We start from the raw sequence: 19,016 nt of genomic DNA, 5'->3' as shown, positions 1-19,016 counted from the left end.
TCCGTTAGGGAGTAGCTGAAAATTTCCATGAGTGCAATTAATATTATAAGTACTCATCCCATGATGATTTGTTATCTGACACTGTAGTCTTTCTCAAGTCATGGTGGATGTGGCTGAAAATGTGCATGAGATAACATTGCTCTGGGCGGTATTCGGTCGCTATATGAATCAAATGGGGAGAGGTAGCAGCAAGGAGCTCTTCAGCCCTTCAAGGATGGTTTTCCCTTTTTTCATCCATATTTTGAGATAGAACACGGAAGAGGCATTGATTGGTTGATATCTGCCTAACTTAATGTGTTGGCAGCAGGCCAGAATTTCCTTTCTTCTCTTTTGGCTTACTGTTTGAATTAAGGAAAATCTAAAAATGGAAATACAAAGGTGGATTTCCCCCTTGGTTGTGGTCTTCTTTGCTGTAGTGTGGAATCATTCAGCCATGCATTTTGGCCAATAAAGGCAGGCACAGGGCAGGACAAACGTATGCACTACCTGCTTAGCCTACATTAATTAATTAACCCGCAGCCCACTTCCAGAGAGCCCATAGTAGTTTTAAGTGTTTACCTCCATCAGTTATTCTCTGGGACCCAGCTGTCAAAACTAGGTTATGTGCCACTGTATAGCCATGAAGTCTAGGTTTGTAGTTACGAACTATGGGTTTAGTCCTCTGAATTCTCAACACTCACGAGGGGATTCACAAGGAGAAACTGCTCTCCCCACAAGGAAGCTGTGAGCCAGAAAGGATGATAGGCACATGTATTCCTTCCTTTCATGCTCACATTTACATGTGGAAGTATGTATTACCATTCTCATTTTTATAAATTATGAAGTATAGACTCAAAGAGGTTTAGTACCTTGTCAAAGATTTCATAAGTAGCAGCTAGGAGTTTACGGGAGGTCCCTTAACACCAAAGCCCACCAGATCAGAAATGCTCTGTACCGTAGACTAACTGTATTAGACACACATTCCTTCTGTCAGTATAAAATAATTAGAAATTGTTTTTCTCATGCAGTGGAGCTGGTACATCTGTTGGCACAGCCCAGTGGAAGTCAAAGTAGACTGTAGCATGATCCAGTACAAAGCAGCACTAGATTTGAAGTCCGAAGACTTAGATTCAACCCTTCACTATACCATTTCCCTGCATCGTGACACTGAGTAGTTAATAATTAATTTCTCTGAGCCTCATTTGCACATGTGTATGGAAGGGATAATCCTTCCCTGCTTGCCTTACACATGGAGAACGAAGAGCCAGTGAGATGGCATATTTTAAAACACACACTGAAAAGTGACAAGCAGGTGTTTATTTGATATCATTATTGATCATACCAAAAAAAGTTCATACACATCTACATGTCCTTTTTCCTCACAAACTCTATAGTATCGACCTTTCCTAGTTGCAGAAAACAAGGATCTTAGTGGCTGGGATGAAAAAAAAAAAGTTACTTGGTTTTGAATTCTATAATTTAGTTGTATAAGGTGAATTTTATACAGAGCAAGGGCTTTGAAATCAATTAGAAGCCCCTGGTAAGCAGTTAATTCACATCTTTGTGATTCTTCAGTCGTGCAATCTCATACCACTTTGGTGGACAACATTTTTTTAATGTTTGTTCTGTATCCATTTTGAGTTCCTACTGTCCTCTACACACACACAAGCTGGTGATAATAGATAGAAAACAAGACACACTGGTAAAAATAGATAGTACTCAATAAGAAATTATAGTCTGTATGCATTTACCTGTCTCTGACTTGATACGTAGCCCTGTATCATTTGCTATAGAGGAGATGAAGGAAATATGCATCCAAGAAGATCATTTAATTGGGAAACTATAAATGCATCATCTTTTCATTGTTGAGTTTTTGAAATCCTTAACCAATGCCTGCTACAATGTTTCTTACACTGTATAGACTTTTTTGTTCTAAAGTAAATCTAAATTCTCTTTCAAGCAAATGCAACCTAGTATAGCAGATGTACATTGTAATGTCCTAGAAGATTACTTTGTTCATGACAAATAACACTATGATATACCATTAACATTTTCTACTAGTTTTCTAGGAAGGTCACCATCTACTATTGTTTTAATGAAATAAATTTCATTGGAAACATATATTCAAAACCTCAAAGGATGATTTGTGTCAACTCAGTTTTGTTTCTATAACCTCTGCATGCATTTCAGACTAAATCCAGTTTCGCATTGTTTGTTAATCAACAGCAAAGCCGAATTGAAGATCGCTTAGAAAGACTGGATGATGCTATTCACGTTCTCCGGAATCATGCAGTGGGCCCATCCACAGCTATGCCTGGTGGTCATGGGGACATGCATGGAATCATTGGACCTTCTCATAATGGAGCAATGGGTGGTCTGGGCTCAGGGTATGGAACCGGTCTTCTTTCAGCCAACAGACATTCACTCATGGTAAGTGATGGCATTTGTAGACTCTTTAATTACTGATCCTAACAGAATTAGAATTTCAAGTATAAATACTACTACTGCTGTTTTGTTCTTTTTTAAACAGCTTTATTGAGATGTAATTCACCCATTTAAAGTGTGCAGTTCCATGTGTTTTATTTAGTATGTTCACAGGGTCATCACCGGTCTAATTTTAGAATGTTTTACCTCCTGAAAAAAGAAAAAGAAATCCCCATTAGTTGTCACTCTCTATTCTTCCCTCTCCCTGGACCCTAGCAACATTAATGTACTTTCTGTCTGTATAATTTGCCTATCTTAGATCTTTCCTATCACTGGAATCATACAATACGTGATGGTCTTTTCTAACTGGCTTCTTCCAGTTAGTGTAATGTTTTCAAGGTTTATACATATTTCATCCTGTATCAGAGCATCATTCATTTTTATTGCCAAACAGTATTCCGTTGGATAGGTGTACATTATATTTATCCATTTATCAGGTGATTCATATTTGGGTCCTTTCCACTCTTGGCTATTATGAATAATGCTCCTGTGAGTACAAGTTTTTGTGTGGCGTGTGTCTTCATGTCACCTGAGTATATACCTAGGTGGACATTTCTGGGTCATTGCTGGTGTTTTAAATTCTTCATCTTAGTAACGCATCTAAAGGACCCACTTTTGTACATGTTACATTGTTGGCATTTCAGATATGGAACAGGTTGAAATTTTTTATTATTATTGAAGAATCCAAATCGATGTCTTTTGATGCTGAGTATGGGAGGCAGAAATATCTGGTATGTTTATTGGTCTAAATATATGGTGTGAGACTGTATAATTCAAGATACAGTAGTTTTATTAATCACTACCCGTTTATGAATAGGTGTGTATTTAAATAATATTTAAGTAGATTTGTCTGTATTACAACTGGAATTTCAATTCGGCCCGTTGCTTTTGAAAAGGATTTGGGAGTGCACCCTTTTTATTTAGGTGATTATGAAAATTCAGAATCTTCCTAACAAAATATTAAGTGATGACAATAAGGTGACCGAATGGGTGGAGAATTAATCACTAGTGATTCTATGTAATTTTGCTTCTTATAAACTCCTGCCTGATCAACAAACACCTTAGTGTCCTGTTTTGTACCTTGTAGGCTCTTTAAAAAGTTGCTTGGATGAAGGTCTGTCTTCTGCTACCACTGTAGCATCTCTTGTTTACTGATGCTTCCAAGAGGAGAACACAAAATAAGCACAGGTTATTCTGAGGCTCTTTCAGTTCTTGCTCAATAGGATTCTTCTGTCCTCCTTTCAGTTTCTCTTAATAAGAGTAGGATTGAGAGTACCATCCTGAGCAGTATATTATGGAAACCTGCAACCAATTTGAAACCAAAAATACTGGTTTATAAATAGAAGCAATGAACTCACTTCTAAAACGTGGAAAGATATTTTTGAATGCCAAAGCTGAATCTTTTTTTTTTCTCTTTTGCTTTTCCTTGACCTCTATCCTAAAAATTCATCATTGAGTAAAAATTGTTTGTCTATTCATGGCAGTTGCTAAGAGTTTACAAAAGGAAAATCTAGATTTTAATTTAGCTTGGCCTCAGGTAATGTGTTAAATACACTTGGGATGCATATAATATGAGGTTTTAGTTTGTACAGCTCTTTTCTTTTTAAACTACAATGTTTAAACAATACTGCTTTTAATTAAGAAATCTGGCTTTATTAAAAGCCAGATCTGTGACTTATAACCATTTCTCTATATCTGCTCTCAATCAAGAGAAAAATAGTTTAATTTCTGTAGCTGTGTTCGTTTTGCATATGTTAAATGCATGCAATGTGCACCCAGGGCATTGCTTCAGAGACAATTTTTTCCATAAATATGTAAAGTTTGCTCTTAAATACCAGATGTAGGTTAAGTGGTTCTTTAAAATAATAAACTATACTTTTTGGAACTATTTGACCTTTGAGTTGCCTCCCCCTTGAGTCTGATTCAAAGGTGGGATAGGAGGAACGGACTGGAGTCAACTTTGGAGATGGGAAGTTGGACTGACCTGGGGGAGGGGAAAGGGAGAGACTCGAGCAGAGCAACAGAAGGAGGGAAATAATCGGCCAGTATTACACAGAAATGTTTTTGATTTGATTTTGGAAAAAAAAAAAAAGCTGTGCAGAAGCAATAAAGCTGCTAGTTTTGCTGATGAGGAGAAGTTCCTGTTCACTCATCTGAAGACGTTTATAATTCAGTCAAGGATGCCCGCAGAGCCAACCAGGTAGTAGACAAACTCCAAAGACGTGGCATGGGGATGTCCTGCTGCCCTTTAAACCACGAGAGGTTTTGCAGTCTTTCTCTTTTCTTCTCAAAAACATCCAGCAGGTCCACAGAGTCTGAGCTTCCCAGCCTGAAACCCTAACGTGTGTGAAAGAGATCAGATTGTCATTTCTTTCCTCGCGCAAACTGGTATGAATTTTCAAGCAAAAACATAAGAACAAAGGAAATAGTTTTTGAATTTAGTCAGTCTGAAGTTAGCCTTTGACCATTGGATACATTCCACAATAAAAAGGAAGTTGAAGGGGAAGAGAAAAAAAAAAAAAACCCACTCCCCCCCTCCGCCCCACCCCCGAACAACAACAAAAAAAAAAATTCAAGGAGGATACTGGTAATGTTTTCCACATTTGAATTTTAATACATGAAACAGGCTATAAAACTGTGGCCAGCTGCAGTAAATAAAGTAGCAGTGGGAGGTAGACACCGGAAACTTCAGCGCAGAGGACACTGGTGGGTGTTTCTTTCCAGCTACACACACCTTCGTTCGTTGTTCTGGAGTAGAAGCCAGTTGTAGTAACTTAAGACCCGTCCCAGGGCTAGTTCTGTTCTGAGCAAATCTCCTTTATAAGTCTCCTCAATAATTCCTTCTGATTAAAGAACAGACAGCTTTGAATCCTCTTGACCTCCATCCTCTTGCTTCCTCTCTCCCCGCCTTCCGAAAATCAAAACAAAATGGCTTGATAACTTGGAAGATGATAGAAGCATTTCTCTCTGCAGCAGCTTGAAATCGTGGTGGGGAAAACTGTGGTTCTGCCTCGGCTATTATGTTATCTCATTTAATTGCTAACATATTGTACTTAGCTTTTGATTCATAAAATGTTTTCCTTGGAGTTCTGGAGTAGGTCTTCAGTGATTTACTAAGTATTAGTATAATGAAAGGGTTTTGTTTTTTTTTTTTTCACAGCAGCATGGCTTATAATGCTAGCGTGAATGTTGTATCCTTGCAGGCTTTCTAGATGATATTTGGCCATGCTCTTTCCTGTCCCAAAACCTTCACTGGCTTCCCATTATCTACAAAATAAAGACCAGTTTCTTAAGCTGGTTTGTTAAGCGCCGTTACCGTTGACCAAAAGCCTTAGGTGTACCGTGCCAATATGCAGCAATTCTTCAGCAGGACCAGTCTGTTCATTTTACCAGAACGTGCCGTGTACATCCTCATTAGGTAGTTCTCTTATGTCTGTCGGGCTTAGCCTGCTCTACCCCTGTTTCTCTGTCCATCTCATTCCCCACCACTCTCAAAGCTCTGACTCAAGTTCTGCTTCTTCCAGGAAGCCTTCCCTTGCTGCAGCCACTTATGATAGTCCATTTTCTTTTCTACTTTCCAGAGCTCTGTGAGTCATACTGCTGGCTAGATATTTCTCTCACCCAGTCATGTAAGCCATGCAGGCGTGGCTTTTGCCTTACCACCTAGATTATAAATTCCTTGAGTACCATGTATTACATTTTTGTACCCCCCCCAGCAAATAAATCTTCAAAGTGGGGAGAAAGGAAACTACTGTTTTCTGATGCCTCACAAGTTGCCAGCCCCTCCGCCAGATGCTCCAGAAACATTATCTCAGTCACTCTTCCCAGGAGCCCTTTGAGGATGATAATGACGTCCATCTTAGGAGTTGGTCACATGGGCCTTAGAAGGCTTGAGGAGGCTGAACTCGTGAAGCCAGCTTGAAACTCGGATACAATGCCTCCACCTTCCCTGTTCTTTGTTTACTACCTATAGCTATAGGTGCCCCTCTTCAGAACTAATTTTAGGGTGGTGAGAGCTTGGGACTTTCAAATCGTGATAAATGTTCCTTGATGAAAGAATGCCCAGGTACCTTGTGGCCAAGTTCCCAGAAGCTCTTTACCCAAATGCAGAGGTAAAGAATTTTTCCTCCATTGCGGTTAAAACCCACATCGCCTAACACTTATTCTTAAATCAGCATGTCTGTGCTAAGTGGCAGGAGGTGTAGTGAGCTCCCCTTACTAGGGTCATGAAGAAGTAAATTTTAAAGTATTTTTCTTTCTCAAACCACCCACGTTTCTGACAAAATCAAAGCAGAAATCTCTGAATGTAAGAGAATGCAGAAACAGGTGGGTTTGTCACTAAGCTCATTAGACACGGTTACCCAGATATAACCCCCCTGTGCTTCAGATACCTCCATGGTTAATCCTGATGTTAAATCGTTAGGTTTTTGTAAACTATTGAAATGGCAGTTTTTCAAATACAGTTCTCTCCAGTATTCATTCGCTCTTCAGATCCACAGATGAGACCTGAAAGAAAGCCTTTCCGATGACCTAATCTCCTCTTTTAACTGATTAAGAACAAAACCCACATCAAAAATGTGTTCATGTGACTTTGTATGTGCTTCTGATTACTTGTCAGTAGAGTCAGGAACAAAGGGATCATTTAGCTAAAAAATCTCCTCTGCTATGAATATATAATGTTACTGTGATTTCCAGATCCTTTTTGTTTAAAGTCCATTTATTCATTTCTAAAAATATTTATCAGGTGGTTACCAAATACCAGGCTCTGTGGTACCACGTGGTCTCTGCTCTCAGGGGGTTCACAGTTTAGTAGAAAAGGACACATGTTTAAAACCAAATTGCTGTGGAGCCTGCTTGGGATTCTCTCTCTCTCCCTCTGTCTCTGCCCCTGCCCAGCTCACGCACACTTACTTTCTCTCTCTCTCTCTCTCTCTCTCTCTCTCTCTCTCTCTCTCTCTCCAAAATAAATAAACATTAAAAGACAAAAAACAAAACAAAACAAATAACCTTGCTGCAGCAATATACCAAGCCTCATCAGAGAGCAGAGACTCAGCTCTGTTACCTGGGAGGGAAAGATGCCATTGTCTCTTGGTAGATGAGTAGTGACCTAAGGACCTGGTTGCTCTAATTGACTTAGGGGTGGAGGAGTCCTGTAAAACTCCCCACCCACACCCATCCTCCACAGCATCCCTGAGACCCCTTCCTAGAACCTCCAAGTGGGGTTGTGGCCTGCATTTCAGAAAACGCACATTTCAGATACAAGCCAATCCTAGATGAGTTTCCCACTTTACGTAACATTTTCATTTGGAGTTAAAAAGAATTTATCAGAAGAAAATTCACTGGGTGATAAAGCACCTTTTTTACTTAACTGACCTTTGAACATATGAGAACTTCTACCATGTAGGGCTTCATGAGATAAAAACTGAACTTGGTTTTGCTTTCATAGTTCTTAAGAGAGTTAAGACCATTGAATTTTAGATTCTAAAAGCACCCCAGAAGTCTTTTAGCCCAAGGCCCTTATTTTACTGCTGAAGACTGAAGCCCAGAAAGGGGAAGTGACCCAGGCATGGACGCCCACTAGTTAATGGCCAAGCTAGGATAGAAACCAGACAAGCCAGCAAGGGGAGCTGCACCCTTTGTACTAAATACCACACTACCATTGCGAACTTCCTCTCTAACCCAATACCATAGCAATTTCAAAACTGTGGCTGATACTACGAACCTTTTCGTTGCTGACTGAAACTAATGAAACCCAAGGAAAAACTGTTTTTGTTTTATTGAAGTATAATTGACATATAATGTTATCTTATTAGTTTCAGGTATACAATGTATTGGTTCAGCCATCTTATACGTTACCCAGTACTCAGCACGATAGAAACCCAAGGCAATTCTTTCTTTTTCTTTTTAATGTTTTTATTTTTGAGACTGAGAGACAGAGTGAGTGGGGGTGGGGGGTGGGCAGAGAGAGAGACGGAGACACAGAATCCAAAGCAGGCTTCAGGCTCTGAGCTGTCAGCACAGAGCCCGACACGGGGCTTGAACTCACGAGCTGTGAGCGAAAGTTGGACACTTAACCGACTAAGCCACCCAGGCACCCCCCACAAGGCACTTCTTTAGTTGCTCCTTGGCTTCAAGCAGCAGAAGAGAGTAATGGGCAGGGATGTGTCATCTTGGGTAGCATTTACTGGGATGTAGTCATGAGAGTAGTAGAAGTCAGACAATTATATTTCAGTGAAGGTATGACCCGTAGAGGCTTTGTCATCTTCAACCATGTTCCTCTTATATCTTCCCAGAATTTTGATTTCATAAAGTTTTATGTATATTTGAGCACATATTACATTTCTAAGCAATTGTTACCATAGGATATCAGGGATCTTAGGTATCCTCTCCATCAATATCCCCCTACAAATCCCTTGCCAAGCAGTCAACAAGCCTCTATCAGCCCCTTCTTCCAAGGATAAGTACCTCTAATTGACCACAAAGCCCATTTCTGTCGGATGTTGGAAGATTCTACTTTATGTCCGACCCAAATTTACTTCTCTGCACAGTCCTTGTTTTTCTGTCCACTGAAGCTAAGTCAACCCAACAGCTACTTTAGAAACTTACAGTCATTTGAAAACTGTCTATTCAGTATTTTTTTCCCTCTAGGCTAGATATTTATATCTTCAAATATTCACCCCTCCCCCCAAAAAGTTTTGATTTTATGACTGTCCAGTGCATTCTCCCTAGTTGAAAAGGAATGCTTTCTTTCTCAAGGACCTTTTAGCGTGTAGAATCTTAAACTGAACACAGTGCTCAAGGAGTCATCAGGGTGGACTAGGGTGGGTCTATTACCAAACCCATTCAGTGTGTTGTATCTTCATTTAAAGGCCACCTAACAATACCCTTTCACCATTTTTGATGACTTTATCATCCTGCTGACAAATGTTGAACTTGTGATCAGCTGAAATCCATAAGCCACACATCTCTTAACTGTGGTACCAGTACAAAACTTCATACTCTGCCTTTGAATGTCACGCTGCAGCCTTCAGTCTGTTTCCAGTGGAAAAGTCTTCTTTCGGTCCCCATTCAGTCACATATTCTGCCTGCCGTATTCTGCCAGAGTGCCATTAATGCCCTCATCAAAGCTATGAATAGAAGTGTTAACCAGGGGAGGACACAGAGAGCAGGCCTGAGTTTCAGTGCTACAGACATTCTCTGTACGCTTACACCGTCCCCTGCCTTAGGGCTTATATTTCAACCAGTTATGTCCAACTAATTTTACTCTCCTGCTGTCCGCCCTCTCTCATTTTGTCCATACCATTATCACAAGACACTAGGCATGCAGTGTTCCCATGAATGAGGAAATGAGGTCTGTCTGCAAAGACTTGTTCTTGGTGGAACCGAACTGAGTTTGAGAGGTCATCGCCTCTGTTTCAGAGCACTTCGAAACTATCTTTAATAGCCTGTTATAGAATTTCACTTAAGATCTTACTCATCTACATCATCTTTCCAGAACTACCCTGTAGAAACCAATATAGGTTTTTCTCTTTGATTAGGTAATTTGCCTACCTATAGTGTTTCACCGTGTCTCCTAATCTCCACAATTATCAAATATTTCTGAGAGCAGATTAGCAGTCTCAACTGAAAGGTTTTTTTTAATCTATATCAATATTGTACTTTATTTTAAGAAAACTTAAAAAAGAGAGAGAAGAAAAAGAAACTTGAAGAAATTCTCTTTATTTTTTAAAAATTTTCCTAGCTTTTTGAGATGTTATTGACATCAAACAAAGGTCAGTGTAAGGTATACAACTTAATGATTTAATGCACACGTATATTGCAAAATGACTACCACAATAAGGTTAGTGAACACCTCCATCGTCTCACAATAATGACTTTTGTGTGTGTGCCTGGTGATAACTTTTAAGATCTACTCTTAATGACTTCCAAATATAAAATACAGTATTAATTACTGTCCCCATGCTGTGTATCACACCCCAGAACCTGTTTTTCTTAAAGCAAGAAGTTTGTACCCATTGACCAATATCTCCCCATTTTCCCCAGCTACCACCATTCTGCTCTTCTATTTCTTTGAATTTTTGGTAAAGATTCTACATACAACATATGAAAATATAACAGTATTTGTCTTTTTCTGTCTGACTTAAAGAATTCTCCTAACCATGGATTAGTTACAACAGTTTAAGAATCCTTGAACTCACCGTTTGATATTTCCGCATAAACACAAATGAAAGCCCAGAGGTTTTAAATACAACCATTAACAACCCCTGAGACGGAGTAGTTAGGACATGATGCGTGCCCAGATCTCACAGCAGGGAGTCCAAACTAGGTACAGCCCTTCTCCTCCTCTCCACCCCCGCCCCCGACCACACACACCCATACCTGTTTTACTCAAGTCAGGCCCCGTGACCTGGAAACAAGACCATCAGTCTGCACTGGACCGGCAAACCCAAAAGATTCCCTTTCTCTGCTTCTAGGACAAAACAAGCCGAGTTCTCTAATTATTTTCCCCTAAAGTATGTGTTTAGCACCCTGGTGTCATGAACTTTTAGTAAATAAAAACAAAAACTTATTGTTTTCCTCACTTTTAAAATATAAAAGCATATTTAAAAGAGACTCTTTGGCGTCATCGTAGTTTTACTTTGCTTTCTTCTTAAATAATAGAGGAAAAACCAGGGAGATGCTTTTAATGACAGTCATTTTCATATTTTTTATTGAACTTTTACTGAGGACAACGACACTGTGCTAAACTGTCCATAGTTTGGAAAAGGCACGACCCCTATATTTAAAAAAAAAAAAGGAGTATTACCCTTATTTTTTCTCGAGAAAGCAGATTTTCTGGGAGAAAGATAATATTATATATATTAGAAAATAAACAGATGTTCATTCCCTCATTCTGTGTCTTCTGTGCCTTAGATCCTTTGGGGGTTATGAAATGTGTGTAAGAGTCTCTGATCCTCTGATCCTGTGGGCCTTTGACCTTGGGAGGGTGATAACACAAGTATGTGACCGACTGTAATACAAGGTGGAATTATGAAGTGACCAGAGAAGCAGCTCAGAGAAGGATGAACATAGCCCAGCCTTGGGAGACAGCTAAGAAAACCTTCCTGGAAAAGGTGTCATTGAGCTCATATTAGAAGTTTGCATCGGATTTCAGCAGTTAGGGACAGGCTAGGAAGGGCATTGCAGAGCGAGAGAATAAAATGATTAAAAACATATGCAGAAAATAAAGGATCTTATGTGCCCAGATTGCCTGATGAGACGGGCCCTTGCAGCACCAGCCAGGGCGCCCCGGGTGGAAAGCCCCTCCTCGAAGCCCGGCAGCTCCAACCACTGGCTCAGATATTTCACATGAGAGTCCACAGGAAGAGCGAGTTTTCATGTATATTTTTTTACATCCAAATTAAATTAACTCATGGAATTTTCCACCCTTAGGAATTAAAGTAGCTGCTCATGAAGTAATTCAGTTATGTCATTCATACCAAAACAGAAAATACTGGAGCAACCTGGCACTGTTTAAAAGCCAAGACTAGGCCTTGGCCATTTTATATATTTTTTTCAAAATCTGTGGTCGTTGTGTTATTTTAACTTTTATTGTGGCTGTAAATTTTTCAAATCAAAAGTGTCTTAATTGCTTAGAAAATAGAAGTGTAAAATGGGTTCAAAATAAGGAAAGAATTTAGGCATAGCAGCTTTAGGAGTGAAAACCTAAAAAAAAAATAAAATAAAAAGGCAAAAAATTTTAAAAAGCTTGAACGCTGCATTTCTGAAACACGAGGATTCTACCTAATTGGCTGACATTCACAGTTGTGCATAATTATAGCTTCCTCTATATCCATAAATCATCTTACAACTATAAAGTTGAGTTTAACCAAAAGATCTGTCCAATATTAGTTAAATGACATCTTTGGGGAAGCATTGTCCTGATACAATAGCCACATTCATTTTCAAGCAACTAATTGGACTTACTGTCAAAAACCAGGGTATTGCATTTCCACATTTTAATTTTACATTTGCCTTCTCCCTGGCTTCTGCACATGGACGGGTCTCGTTTGGAGCTGCAAGTGTGTGAAAGTTATTGGGGAATGGTAGTCTCTGGGTAATGTTTCTGTGAGCTGCCCAAATTCTTCCCCCCCGTAGTCTAGATGGGAAACAGCTGGGTTTTGTTTAAAAAGCTGTTTTGCGAAATGTCTGAATCTTGAGGTGTAGAACTGAGGTCACCAGTAAAGCAGGTGCTCAGGGACAAGTGAGAAAGACTGGAGGCTGGCTGGCCCTGTAACCTTCTGCGGGGTACTTCCTAGCAGAGGAAAAAGTGAAGTTGGCCCCTTTATTTAGTACACAAACAGATAGAAGCAAGTAATCGCATTAGTGATGCTATTAGGAAGGGAGTATCTTTGAACATAGCCAGCCCTTGAGTGAATAATTAGCTCAGTGTGAAAGGTACCAAAAGGGTTCTTTCCCTCGCAGGGCTTCAAATACAAAGGTCCAAGAGTTTAACTTCCTTTAGATGTTAGAAGCACTTAAATTTCCTCTTTAAGTATACCCACAGTAAAAGAACTACAATTTCAAGTAAGTAGTACCATAACTGCATATGTCCTCCAAGTCCATGGATACAATCTAAGGGAGGAAAGAAACCTGAATTGGCCAGACCAGTACCCAGGCAGTTTTGAAAACGGCAAAGTAAGAAACATGTGGAATCACTAAAGTCCAGTGCACGGCAGATATCCACCAGTCTGCAGATGAAAGGAAGCAACCTCCTCCCCTGAGAGCTGGGGGTTATTAGCAGCTGTTTATCCAGTCGGGAATAGAGATTAACATTGTAATTTTTTTTTTTTTTTTTTTAAGAACTAGAAGGGAATTTGTTTGGGAAGTTGGCTCTTCATATCAAGTCACTGTGCATTGCCAAAAAAAACTTCCTTTCTCAGAACTCATGTACGAGAGTTGAGCAATGTTAGGATTCTCTGAGAATCTCTGGATTACCAAAAGTCTATCTCCATTAAATAGAACAGAAAAGGACAGAGAAATGGATGGATGCCTGCCATTGACACATTCCCTTGAACTCTTCCAACGTGAAACAAGCTGGTTACCTGCCCCTAGCCTGCCCCTAACTGGGGGTGCTCTCCCCTACCCCCACACTCCCCACTGCCCCCCAACTTAATCTTTACCACTCTAAGGCATACCCAAATGGATTTTGTACATACCTACTTCTTGTCAAATGTCTTCTCAGGACATGTTGGGGAAGCAGCGTCGGTCTCAAAAAAACCAACCAAACAAACAAAAAAAGAGTTGGATATTGTATTTTTCCCCCTGATTTAATGCTACCTTTAATGTCATTTTCTTTTATTAAATCCTTTCTTTTGCTTTTGATCTTATTTATAGCAGAGCCACTGGTCATATGGAAACTATTATTGTATAGCTGGGAGATGAAAGACTTCACTGCAGTTAAATAAGAGTGAATCATTCGGGCCAATAATACACACATACAGTGAGGTACCATTTGCGTCCACAATGCCCTGTGTTGTTCCCTTTGTAGTAAAGCTGTGGAGGTTTATAAAGCGCTTCACAAAAATCTGCTTTTTGTCCAAAATATGTAGTCTGACAACACGAAAACACATTAATATATAGTCCTTAGCTGCTTCTTCATATATCTGTGTAATACCAAAAATAATGCCACTTCTCGATGTAAAAACAGAAACTTTCATTTAAAGGTGAGATGTTATCTCATGGATGTTAAACGTCATCTTTTTTAAAAAATATATTTAGATAACTTGTGTCAAAATTCTACCCATCATTCAAAGCCTATTTAAGAAGGAAGTCCCTGGTTTCTCAATCTGATATGGTTTTGCCCATCCTTTAAAACCCCACATAACCTTGAACTCCTTCGTGGCATTCCCTTAAGTTTGTCTTACATGTCTTCAACATTAAGCTGTAAGAACCTTAAGTAATAGACGTGTCTATCTTTTATTATTTCTCCTACAAATACCTGAATAGTGCCTTGCATACAGTAGACATTTCAGAGGCATTTGTCGAATTAAACAAAAAATGTTTACTTGTGGATAGAAACCCTTAAAATGTGTCTTTGATGATATCAAAAGGCTATAGATTTCAGAGATAGTAAAACAGATACATGCCACATGTTTCATCGTTTACTATTTAGGAAGCATCTAATTGCATGTGATAATATTACAATCCTATACAATGTCCTGTATACCTAGTCCTTGCCCTTGGGAGACTTACATCTCAAGACAAGTGTAAGCTTTATGAATGGCAGCCAAACAAAAGCATTGAAGCGAGTGCCCTGCGCTTTAATTAAGCACTGTCCGTGAGTGCTTTTCAGGGCAGTGTCCATAATGAATAGTCAGGGGAGAGCCCTGTCCAAGCCCAGCAAGATGGTGAGAGTTCTAGAGACCCAGACAGTCAAGAAGTAGTTGGAATAAGGGGATCTGTGGGACTAATAAAAAAGAAGTGGTCGGTGAGTTGTGCCGAGGAACCCAGCACTGGGAGGCAGAGCAGGGAGGGCTTGGATCAGGCCTTGCTGACGCAGGAGTGAATGTGGCCGATGGGGAGCCATGGGTAGGTAACTAAAGTTGGAGATTAAGGAACTTGAAAAGAGGAAGGAACTGGAACAAACGGCCCTGTGGTGTCCAGGTGAAGGACACAGATGCACAAGGTACCGATCTTAGACCTGACCCACAGAACAATGACAAGCTGTGCTAGAACCTTGACACGCAGAGGAACAGTTGACGGGCAGAGAATATAGCATTCAGAAAGGGGGTATTTAGGAAGTGATGGGGAAGGAGTGTTTCATTGGTTTCGGGAAGCTTGTTACCCTTCCTTTCCAAATATTTTACAATAAGCATGTGTTACTGGGATGATAAGAAATGCATTTAAAAAATAAAGGCCAGTGAGATGAAGATAAATCCCTAGGGATGGACCTCCCGGGCTGGCTACAGAGCATGCATTATGTGCAAGCCAGCCCCTCAGTTGTATGCTCTGCAGGTGTGTCTGTGCTCGGGGATCCCGAATCCCAGGTACACATCAGGTGTTCAGTTGTCTTTCCCTTCACTGCAAACAAAAGAAGCCGTGTACAAGTAATCACAAACTTTCACCATAATCTCTGTGCTAGATGGACGTGGATTAAGTTTAGTTGCCTACCACTTACTTACTAACCTGCTACCTGGGGCAAGAAGGGGTGAAATGGACTCTGTTAACCACCTGCTGAGGTTCTCACTTGGTGGAATGCATCCAGTTACAGTTTCCCCTGTAGGAAAGTGTTGTAGAGAATTGGGGGCGGAGGGTGGAGATACAGAGGAGAGAAATGAAACAGTTTTAATAGATGGAACTTATGAGTTAAGAAAAAAAAAAGATGAACTGAAATCAGATAACAACCATTTGCATCTCTCGAACTAAATCACAGAATCATTCATTTTTACCATGCTGGTGGACATCAGGGGAGTTTCAGCCTGGCCGATCATGTGACAGGTCAGGCCTGCCAAGGCCGGGGTTATTTACATCAGATTTAAATCCTCTTGAAAATTATTTTATCATCTGGAGAATAAGCATTCAATAAATCTCCAAGAATTGCCCAGTAAGGAATTACCTTAACTTTCAGGCAAAGCATAAGCAAAGCTGTGAGGCTGTGAGATTTCTAGGGAAAAAAACAGGTGTTCTCTGGTGTGAGGAAGTCTTCTCCCAATAAACGGCTCTCAAGAATCAAAATCCAAACAGAAGAAGCGAATCCAGATCTGACTTTTCGTGAAAAGTCCTTTAAATGTTTAATCACAGGAATTTTTAAAAAGTAGTCTGATAATTTTTTGAACTGAGAAATATGGAAGTGATATTTGTGGTTGAAGAGTGTCCCAGATGTTAGAACTTTCTCACACAAAGGAGTTGGTTATCAGAGGTGGGTCTTGTTTTCTGCTACATCTCGGGGCCTCCGGTGTTGTTCCTCGCAGTATCCGTCCGGTGCCACCGTTTCGTGAACTTCCGGGTACCCATCTGTGAGCCATTAAAGTTTGCATGACCACTTCCCACCTCTTTAAAAGATGCACTTCTGGACTAAACAATGTTTTGTATCTTTGAGAAAATAAGTTTTCTTTCCTCTAATATGACAGAGATCTGGCAGGATCCTAGAAACTGAAATCTAGCTCTCCACAACTGTCATGTCTAATTGATATGTCATGGGGAGATTACAGTTCAGACACCACAACTCTTTTCTGTGTCAGTGGGTGTCTAATTACAGTAAAAGCCCATCAACGTTTGTTTTGTGTTTATGGAAAAACAGGAAGAGGAAGAGGAAGAGAAGAGAGAAAAGTAAAAGTTACCAGGACTTTTTTCTTTGTCCCATTTCCTTGTTTTGTTTCTTCTTTCTAAAAAACACCTATGTCAAAAGACACATTTTGAACCGGATGCCATGAATAACAAGCTTTTCTTTTGATAATACCAAAAAGTTTCTGATAGCATATCTAGTTTTGTATCATTATCACTTGGTCTAGAAATTAATGACAAGTTTCCTAAAGTTCCCATCCTACACTCTTTTAGAAGGATTATGGTAGAAGAGAAGGAACTGAGGTCTGAAAGCCTGCTTTGAAGCAGTTATCTCTGGAGATAACATTAACAAGGATTGAATAACTGCCAAATGAAATTTAATACATTTTCCCATCCATGAAATAGGCCTCTTAAATACAACAGAATAATTACTTTCACAATACTCCCTGGAAACAAAGAGAGCAGAAACACTGAATGTCTTTTTTGTTTGTGGTGTTTGTTGTTAGCTCAAGGATCAGGATAAGGATATTTACCAGGATGCTGCACGCATCCCCACATTAAAATACCCTTGCCAACAGCCACCTAATTTGAAGCTGCATGTCTTTGAAATCTGTTTATGTTGGAGGAGTTGTGGCAAGTATTAAATTTTGTAATTTAGTTAGACATCTCGGCCATGGCCTTGGCCATACTTGGTGAACTATGGTGGTTTTTTTCCCTGTGATAAAGAAAAATAAAATGAGTTTCGTATCTATATCTACACACACACACACATGCCCATATATGCACTCTGTTGTAAACAAAAGCTCCAAGAGATAAACCCTTTTTGTCCCTTAACTTTGTTCTCCTCCCATACACACACACACACACACACACACACACACACACACACACACCAATCAAATTATTCAGTGTTGTTATAACTTTTCTGAACTCAAAATCTATTTTAGTCTTACTAGACATTTGCCAATTCGCTTCACTATCTTCAACCTTAGCTTTCTTCTCTGTAAAATGAAGAGTTTGGCCTAACTGGGTTCCAAGTCTCTCAAGCTCTTAAAGTTTCTATGCTGTGATTGAAAAGTGCTTCTAATGTATCCATCCTCTCCTTGGAAAGTAAGGTTATTTAAAATTATATGTTGTTTACATTATTCAAAAGAAGTAATGTACTGCTGAAGGTATTTAATTATTCCCAGTGATAAATTAACACAGGAAAATTTAAATAGCCATGTCAGAATTTGAATATAACTTGACCTGAGATGCAGGGTAACTTAGATATTTGTATCTAAGAGCCATGATTTGGGAGGCATGATTTATGGTGGAGTGGGCATCCATGCTTAGACCACATGATCTTCCCTCCTCTTCTTTTGTAGTTCATTGAACCAGTAATGGGGACACCTAACCCTAGAGTGGCCCATTCAAAGGATGGTTCGTGTCTGCTTCAAAATGTTGAGCTTACCATCAGATGATCTTGGCATTCTGAGCTCAGAAATACTAAGAGAGGGAGTTAGCAACAGGTTCAGAACCTTAAAGAATGTACCGAGATATCATGAAAGGAGAGTTCAGACTATAGTCATGAAGGGACAAATGCCAGAGAGACAGAGGTACCAGCAGAGGGACAAGAGAGGCTGGCCCATGAGAGACAAGGAGTGGCCTTAGTCCTGGGTGTTCTCTGGGCTCAAAACCTAAATTACAGAAATCATGAAAAGTCTCCATTTACTTGAGAGACTTACTATGAAAACCGCCACACTAAAGTGATCAGTGTGCAAAAATCCCACAGAGAATCTCTAAGCTTCATGAGGTCATCTAAGTTATTTACCATCCCATCCCTAGCACCCCCTGGAGTGACAAGCATGAAGTAGATGAGTAAATATTTCTTGAATTAATAAATGTACTCTTTGATCAATCAGTTAACTCTGTATAATTTTTAGAAATTTAATTTTGTCTTTTACATTTAGCATAAATATATCTAAAACCACATTGTACGTAACTAAGAAGACCATTCTTAAAGATTGCAAAAAATAAAATTTACTATCAATATTGATAAAATTAACTACTTTCTTAGACTGGCTTTTAACTTTAAACTCTTGCTTACCTAGATGAAAACGTTATGAAAACAGGGCTTTAATGAAGTACAGATTTTCTAAAAGTAGGTACCATCCTTAGAGTCTATTTGCAGGTTGAAGGAATCTGCTTTTTTCTAGTTATATTCTTACCTATTTATTATTTGGAAGGTGGTCAAGCCTTGACCCTTGTATTCTGTACATATTGGCTCCTCCTTCTATTTATGAGCT

The 19,016-nt window shown here is 39.5% G+C and overlaps 1 protein-coding gene across 22 annotated transcripts in view; it reads left to right on the top strand.

Annotated features, from left to right (window-relative positions):
- Nucleotides 1-19,016, top strand: part of TCF4 (transcription factor 4) — a 351,095-nt gene that overhangs the window by 322,200 nt on the left and 9,879 nt on the right. For all 22 annotated transcript variants that reach the window (XR_007145686.1, XM_047826990.1, XM_047826977.1 and 19 more), the window contains one exon: nt 2,206-2,409. Coding sequence is in view for 21 of the 22 variants with exons in the window: in XM_047826990.1 (XP_047682946.1) it covers nt 2,206-2,409 (204 nt within the window). In the remaining variant the exon portion in view is untranslated. The remainder of the gene's footprint in view (nt 1-2,205; nt 2,410-19,016) is intronic.

Source organism: Prionailurus viverrinus, chromosome D3, assembly GCF_022837055.1.
Source record: "Prionailurus viverrinus isolate Anna chromosome D3, UM_Priviv_1.0, whole genome shotgun sequence".
In the NCBI taxonomy this organism is placed as follows: Eukaryota; Metazoa; Chordata; class Mammalia; order Carnivora; family Felidae; genus Prionailurus; species Prionailurus viverrinus.
This window is presented reverse-complemented; position numbering and strand designations above follow the sequence as displayed.